Raw genomic sequence first — 8,271 nt, forward strand, 5'->3', positions numbered from 1 at the left:
GGATTGGGACTGGGCAGCATGCTAATGGGCCAGACTTTTAATCCAAAGAGAAACTCTGCACACTGTCTGACCAAGCCAGTGGCCAAACGCTCCCACTGTGCTTTCCTCTGCCCGACTCCTTTTCCTTTTTCTCTGTGTCTCTTTTCCTTTTTGCTTTCTCCTTCATCACCAGACTTTCTTGCAAGGGCTCTTGTGTCTTTCTTCTAGCTCTGCTCCTAGTTCTGCCTTAGTCTGTGTCTGCCACTGAGTGGAGTACCAGCCAGGGAGGGGATGGACAAGTGAGCAATGACAGCACACGTGCCCTTTCTCAGATACCACGTGCTTCCGGTCCGAACCACACCTCATAGAGTCCAAGAGCCAAGGGGGACGCGGGTACTGTGGTGGGCGGGATAGGACACATGCCGCCTGAGGGCTCAGAGAGGCCTCCTGGGTGACGGCAAGGCCATCAGCCTTGTGGTTGCATCATAGGAGGGCCTCCTTTAAAAGGAATGGGTCAGTGTGTCCTGGTGGGGGATTTTGACCGGAAAGAAGCAGGAGGAACTCCCTTGGCCTTAAGTGCAGGGTGTGTGGTCGCCACAAGTGTCACTCTCTCAATCTGCTTCTCAACACAAACAAACACCCCTGCAGGGAGAAAAATGCATGGCTGTCTATGGGGAGATGATAAAATGTCTGAGACAGTCCTTGAGGCTGCGCAGACTGCAGAATTCCTGGTACAATCTAAACTGACCAGCATGTGCCTTCCTGCCCAAGCCATTGGAGGAGGCTCCTCCTGGGATTACTGCAGGAAAAGGAGCAAAGCCCTGGAGAGAGAGAAGGCTCCGGTGCTCACAGCGGGAGGGGGATGAAAGCGAAACTGGGAGGAGAGAGAGAGAAGCCCAGAGGAGAAGAAGAGCTGGCGGAATGGGAGGGCAGGGAAGGGAAGGGAAGAGAGGGAAGAGAGGCACAGGGGCAGGTGGGATAGGAGTGTGCCGGGATGGGGAGGGAGAGACAGGCAGGGAGCAGCCAGGAAGGGTTAGGCAGGGCGGGAAGGACGGGTCTGCCTCCAGCTGAATTCATACTTTTCAAGGCGTATAGACCCAGAGGACACATTGCCTGTGAGGAAGGGACCCGCCCCCCAATTGTGGGAAAGCCAAGCAGAGCTAAATCCAGTGGTATCGAGGAGGGCAGCTGTCATGTTTCCCGAAAATATGAGACAGCGACTGAGGAAGTCACGGAGGAAGAGAGGGTGGAAACAGTCAGGGAGTACACAGGCACCAAGTAGTGCAATTGTGGACTGCCCTGTGTCAGTAATGGGGCTGCTCAGTAATGGGGCTTCACGGCACTGGAGTACGATGTGGACGACAGCAGAATGAGCAGGTTTTGAAAAGCTGGCCACGTCAATGCTATGAATGAGAGACTGGCCTTTTAGTCCCAAGTCACAAAGAATTTGAAAGTGGGAGGAGCGGGGCTAAGACCTCAGAAGATGGACTCTGCCCTACATGGTCGAAGCAGCCTGCGTGCACTTGGCCCTTAGCCAGGGGAGCATGCTGCATGGGGAGACAAAGGGAGACATTTCCCTTTTGGTGCTCTAACCGGATAGGGGGTATTGGGCACTTTCCTTCGAACCCTGGGGAAGAAGGCATATCAGCCTCAGGGACAGCATGAGTCAGACAGCACACGGGTAGGTGTCCTGGGTCTCACATTCAGCTATACTCTGCCCTCTCCTCTACGGACCATCTGGGGGACACCAACCCAAACTCCTAGGGAAGCCGCAAACGGGATCATGGGGCAGCGTGGGGTTGCCTATGCGTGAGCGTGTCTCAGGACATGTGAGTGTGTGACTTTTGGGTGCCTGGGAGGGTGAGAGAGTGTGTGCATGACAGAACATGAGAGTGACCGAATCAACGTGTGTTGGGTGCGGGGTGTTGGCTTTGCTCCTTATGTATGCGTCGGGGTATGTGAGTGGCTAAATATTCTGAGGCTTAGGGAGGTTTGAAACCGATGGTGTCCGTGTCCGTGTGTGTGTGTGTGTGTGTGTGTGTGTGTGACACACACTCTCCCTGGCATTCATTCTTCCGTCCAGCCACGAGGGCCAGAATGACAGTGTCATCTTTCCTACCTTCCCTCGTCCCACTTTCCCCTCTCCAACAGTCCCTCCACAGGGCCTGGCCCCCACTCGCTCCCGCTGTATCTGGGGCTGAGAGGATGACTGTGTCAGCAAGGGCCTGGGCACGCCTGTTTAGAAGAAAGGAGAGCACTGGCTCTGGGGTTCAAGAGACTAAGGAAACTACCGTCCCACCCTTGCTGTGTCTGAGCCCATCCACCAGGGAGCATCTCTGGAAGAGGGTCATGGCCATCCACCAAAACTTGACACTGGACATGTCTGGCCCTGGCTCGTCCTTCCCTTTCCTTGCCTTCTGTCATTTCCCCAGGGAAGACATGAGCCCTTTCAGTCAGATGGCCTTTCGCTCATCTCCTCTCCCCGCCCACCTCCACCATCCCCGGGGGAAGGACCTCCGCCACGCTGGGATGCAGTCCCAGAGCTTGTGTGACCTAGACCTCGGGGCAAGCATGCAGATTCCCTTCCACGGAATAAGGATGCCCAGGCTGCGTGGTAAGCATGGACGGGAATCCCATGAGCTCCGGCACCCCACCTGCCCCTTTCCATGAAGAAGACCATGTGCGAGCGTACCCACAGTAACACACGTAAGCACGGCTGACATCGCTCTTCCACATTTTAATAAATTCACAGGGGGCCTCTGTCACCCCTGGGTTTCTCCCCGACACCAGGCTCGAGGGGGTCCCTGCTCGAGGGCCCAAGCTGATCATTCGGCTCCCTCTGAAAGGTCCTGGACTCTTTCCGGTCAAGCGCAAGGCTCTTGCGTATTCACCTCAACATGCGGAATTTCCTGGGAGAGACGGATACACAGACACACAGACACACAGGCACACATGAGGAGGCCGGTGAGTATCCTCTATGGGCCATACACAGGTTTGCTAGAGGGTTCAAGACCCTTTCGGGGATCGGAGGTCATTCTGCCCTGCCCTGCCCCCTCCCCGGGCCTTGATGGCGATCGCCTGACATGTCCTCCAACCACGTAGCAAATCTCTCTGTGCAAGCTGGCCAGTGTTCTCTGGATGACTGCGGTGGGCACAGGAGATTGCCCTGGGAGATGGCTGGGAAAACTCTACCGATGAACACAGAAAGCTAACGGGGTGACGCATGAGCCTTCACACCAGGGAACCCAAACATCCGTGCCAAGGGTGGCAAGAGGCACTGAGGCGGGCTCAAAGCTGAGGCGGTGCTCAAAGCTGAGGCGCCTGCTTCTCCAGCTCTGCTTGTTGGTGTGTCCTGACCCGCGTGCCTCAAGCTCCCCAGGCAGAACCAGTTTGAAACCGCACTCCCTGACTCATGCTGATGCCCTTTGCACACGGGGTCACTGCCTCCGTGTGCCTCAGCGTTCCGCTGAGCCGCCGTTTCCTCATCTGAGACGCCCAGGTCCCACGGAGGCCTACGGAGCATTTTCAGCACCCACGTACCGGGAGTCTCACCTGCCCTCCTCTCAGTTCCATCGGCTGGGGCCTTCTTCCTCACGTAGTACTGCAGGGGATTGGGCCACAGGTCGTCCATGACGATCTGGCAGGGGAAACGGGGCGGGGCTCAGAGGCCCATCCCAATCCGCTGGGGAACTCAGCCAGGTTCACGTGCGCGGTCTGTCCCCGGGACCCACCTCAGCTATCCTGCTAGACCCGGCAAAGCTGTGGTCAGAGAACCAGTTGAAGAAGTTTAGGCTGCTGTTGTGGTGTCTGCGGCTACGGGCCTCCCGTTCATAATTCCGGTGCCACTGGATGGGAGTGGAATGAGACGGCTCATACCCTGCAGGAAGGTGGGTACGTGCAAAGGCGCTGCCTAATGCATCAGGTGCGACCCTGCCGCCTCCACCTGCTGCCACCCCTCCACGCAGAGGCTCCTTACCAGCAGCCCTGAGGACATACTCCTTCTCAACGACTTCATTGCGGAAGTAGGAGTTCTTGCGAAAGAAGAGCAGGACCCTGCGGCGATCACGGGGAGACCCGAGTTCCTCCACCTGCCGGGCGGCAAAGTGGGGAGGAGGGTTGAAATGTCTGTCCAGCAGACCCTTCCCCTCCTGGCCTTGGGGAGAAATCGCTTCCGTTATCCCCTCTTCTCCCATTCCCCAGGCTGGCCTCCATCTCCCGGGCCAGACCTGCAAATCCGTCATGGAGCCAAGTATGCCTTCATCTTGCTCACTGAGCATGGCTGACAGCTGCGGGTGGTTCCCAAACTGCTTCGGGTCAAGGACTCTCCAGGGCTGTAGAAGAAAGCGCTACAACAACGGAGCACGTCTGCACAGCAAGTGCAGCCTTGGGTCCCTACCGCTGGGACCCACTCCCTCCTCACAGATTGTGTCAAGGCCCCCTGCGCCCCCGCACGGCCCGCTGCATTCGTTAAGTCAGGTGGTTCCCTGCTGGGCGCTCACAGAGAAAGCTGGACCCACGGCCCCGTCCCCGGCACATCGAGGACAACCTGCGGCCCCACCGGGCACCCCCACCCGTTAGCAGGAATTCGAAACCGCCCCGATCACCGAGGCGTGAGACGGGGCCCCTGCCACAGGAGTCTGCTGCACTAGCCCGGCCACATCGGGGTCCCTCCACGAAGGTAGCAAGGATACAGCCTTGGCCCAGAAGCCAGGGATGCCCCGGATGAGGGCGCTTCGGTGGTCCAGGTGACTCCGCCGCCTCTGCCACAACCTGAGCTTGAGCCCAGAGCAGGCCCCGCTGGCGTCTTTGTGCAGGGGCTCCAGCTCTGACTGCAGGGCCGCGAGAGCCTGGAGCAGGGACGGGGCCGGACCTGGCCGTGCCTCTGGCTGTTCTTCCCCTTCCCGCTTCTCCTGCTGCTCCTGCGCGTCTCCCTCCTTCTGGCTCCCCTCCCAGGCCTCTTCCCTCCTGTCTGCCTTCTCCTCCTCCTGCACAGGTACCTCTGCAACCTCATCCTCAACAGCCTCCTCATCCTCCTCCTGCCCCTCCTCTTCCTCAGCCTTTTCAGGCTCCTGCACCTGCTCCTCTTCCTCAGTCTTCTCTTCCCCCTCAGGCTCCATCTCTTTCTTCTCCACCACCTCCTCCTCCTCAACATCCTCAACCTCCCTCTCCTTGTCCCTGCCACCCTCGGCCTGCTCAGCCTCTTCGGCTTCCTCCTCAGCCTCCTGCCACTCCTGCTCTTCTGCCACCTCTTTCTCCATCCCAAGCTCCTCTTCCTCTTCCGTCACCTCCTCAGCTTCTCTAGCCTTCTCCTCTGCCTCCTCTTCCTCCTCCTCTGGCTCCTCTGGCTCCTCTCCCTCCTCTGTCCCCTTCTCCTCAGCCGCCTCCTCTGTGGGCTTCACGTCCTCCGTCTCCTCCTCAGGCGCCCCCTCCTCAGGCCCCAGCTCCCCTTCTTCCTCCGCTTCTTCCCACGCACCAGTCTCCTCAGCCTCCTCTTCCTCCCCATCCTCCTGCCCGTTCTCCTCAGCCTCCTCCTCGGACTCCTCGGACTCCTCCGTCTCGTCGTCGTCCTCCTCGGTCTCCTCTCCCTCCTCAGCCTCCCCGTCTTCCTCAGCCTCACTCTCAACCTCCCTAGCCTCGTGGTCATCGTCCTCCTCCTCCTCAGTCTCCCCGGGGTCCTCCGCCACGCCGACCACCACAAGTTGCCACACCAACATTAGGTCATCCCCGACGAGCACAAGCTCCACCGCCAGGATGGCGCCCTCTCTCTCCCAACGGCCTTCCTCTTGCTGCCCAGGCTCTGCCGCCATCCCACCGCCTAGGCCCAGCAGCACCTTCGCCTCTCTTGCGGGGCTGGGGCTATATGTCCACGGACAGCCGCGTCCTGATGGACCCCTCCCTCGACTGAGTTGGTCAGGATTCCGGGGCAGTCCCGTGTCCCACGTGGCGCCCGGCTGGGGCAGCTGCAGGGGAAAGGAGCAGGGGCGGGTGAGCGCGCGGCTCCCGCAGGCGGCCGGGCAGTGGAGCTCTGCGGCCCCGCGAAGGGTGGACGTCCGCCGCCTCCTCCCAGAAGCCAGCGGAGTCTGGGACGCATGCGCACAAGGGCTTCCGGCCAGGAGCCCACGGGGCAGAGGTGGAGGCGGCACGCTTCGGGTCTTGGCGCCCAGGAGGCCTGATCCGCGCCCAGGACAATGGCGGGACCCCCTGCCCCAGGAGCCTCAAGGGGGTGGGCGTGGCCGCCACGGGCCCTGCCCCTCACCCCCTGCAGGAGGCGGCCAGGGAGGCAGCCAGTGCGCCTCCTCCGGGATGGCCTCGGGCTCTACCTAAGGAGCCCCAGGCCCCAGTGCCCACAACTCCTTCCCCTCCATCCCGTCGCCTCCTTTAGCACGCTCTCCGCCCGGTGTTTGTAGCCTGTCAGGGAGAAACTGTCCCTTGCCCTTCCCCCACGCAATCCTCGAAGACTGAGGACAGCGAAGGCACCACCGGGGACCGTGGTCTAGCGTGCGTGGGACTGTCAGCCCAGGCATTGCAGAGCAGTGCCATTCCAGGAGACAGCGGTGGGAAGCTGTCTGCCAGTTTGGGGCACTGTCTGCCAGTGGTTCGGCCACTGTTTCCCCTAGGCCATGTCCTTGTCTGCTCAGGACAAGGGGGACCGTGAGGGCTCAATCCATCGATCCGCCTGTCCTTTCCCCATGCTCTGCTCTCCCTCTTCCCGGGTCTGTCTCGGTGTTTGTGTTCCAGGCGCTGTTTCTCTGCCCACTCTCTGGCCACAGGGTCTCTGGAAGATCGAGGCTTCAGGAAGCAAGATGCAGAAGCCTGTCCCAGAACCTCCTTTCCCATGAATTCAAAGCCCCCTTCCCCTCTGTGACGAGCTACTGTTCACGTGACCAGGGAAAGGGACCCAGCTGGTTGCGCCCGACGCGTGTGCGTGAAAACACACACAGACACACACACACACACACACACACACACACACTCACACAGCACACACACTTACCCAGTGACACGCAGTGTGTTTGGCATGGAGCACGGAGGGAGGCGTGCCTTTCGGGCAGCCAAGGGCATACGGCAAAGGGAACCCGGATGTCCCTCCCCTGAGACGATGTCTGTGGGAACCCTGTGGATGGGCAGTTGGGCATTATGTCTGTGGGCCAGGTGACTACAGGGTGCACCCTATGGAAGGCCGGAGACAAGAAGCTGAGGCTGGCTCCCAGGTGACACAGCACGTAGGCCCGTACCTTCACTTGCAGAGACAGCGTGTCTTCCGTTGCCTTCGGGTGAAGCTTCAAATGCCATGGGGAAGGCGTTCCCAGCCTGTCTGGCCTGCAGAGGAGAACACATCTTCTCTAGCCTTCCCCTGCAGCTCAACAGGTCAGGCCGTGAGCTGAACTTCAGGCTGGGCCATCACGTCCCCAGTGCTGACCCCCACACGTGGAGAGAGGATACCCAAAGTGTGGCTTCGGGCCAACAAGGTAGGCTTGGGGCAACTGGTGTGGAGCCATTGCAAGCCGGTCTCCCCCAGCATTACAGCAACAGATGGGTTTCTTACAACCACATCTCAGTCATCTCAGTCATCAAAGGGCCACATATGCCGCGTCCTGTACACGGAAGTGCCGGTTGTGGTTGCTCTGGCGGTTCTTCAACCTCTATGTGTACCCAGCAGGTCCATACCGATCTTCGGGCCAGCCACCGCTTCTTCTGTACCCTCCCACAGGTCTTCTTCGGCTCCGTCTCCTGAATCCGCGGTGGATGCATGGCTCTGCGCCATGGCTCCACTCCTAGGGTGGCCGGACTAATGTTATCGCAGGGGATTGAGCTGTGCAGAGTTCATGCCAACTGCATTCTGAGGTGCCAGCGGTGTTCAGTACAGCCGTGGGCTGACAGGCCCATGTGTGTTCAGACCAAGGTTTCTTTGTGTGCCCACAGGTACAGGTGTATGCAGCTGGATGTGACACCGTGGGGCAAGGGGTAGGAAGGCGTAGCCTTCCATGTACACACAGGTGCACGTGGAAGCATGTGCACCGACCGGCCTATCCGTTCCCGGCCGGAAATCGAAGGGTTTGCCATGGACGGGATTTCATATGCACCCCCACTGCCTTGGACTGTGGTTTCCATCTGTTCAGCCATCATGTGGATGATCTCCACGTCCACTCCCAATCCAGGGAGACATTCATGCAATGACAGGCATCTGGCTTTGCCCTGCTAGGGAAGGAACACGAGAGGGGCCAAAGGACAAGAGGTAAGCATCCTGGCATGGAGACATCAAGGGAGGCTCGGTCTCAAGGGTACCTTCCT

General features: G+C 59.7%; 1 protein-coding gene across 1 annotated transcript; it reads right to left on the reverse strand.

Moving 5' to 3' along the window:
- Nucleotides 1-307: 307 nt before the first annotated feature.
- LOC309856934 (uncharacterized protein) lies at nucleotides 308-7,744 on the reverse strand (the record flags this gene model as incomplete). The annotated part of the gene is made up of 7 exons (XM_082718741.1): nucleotides 308-375; nucleotides 3,532-3,616; nucleotides 3,711-3,856; nucleotides 3,956-4,067; nucleotides 4,206-4,283; nucleotides 4,671-6,148; nucleotides 7,648-7,744. The coding sequence occupies 7 exons, from the start codon at nucleotides 7,742-7,744 to the stop codon at nucleotides 308-310; spliced, it is 2,064 nt and encodes a 687-aa protein (XP_082574867.1).
- Between the last annotated feature and the right edge of the window lie 527 nt (nucleotides 7,745-8,271).

The sequence above is a fragment of the Mustela nivalis genome (assembly GCF_964662115.1).
Source record: "Mustela nivalis genome assembly, chromosome: Y".
Lineage (NCBI taxonomy): Eukaryota > Metazoa > Chordata > Mammalia > Carnivora > Mustelidae > Mustela > Mustela nivalis.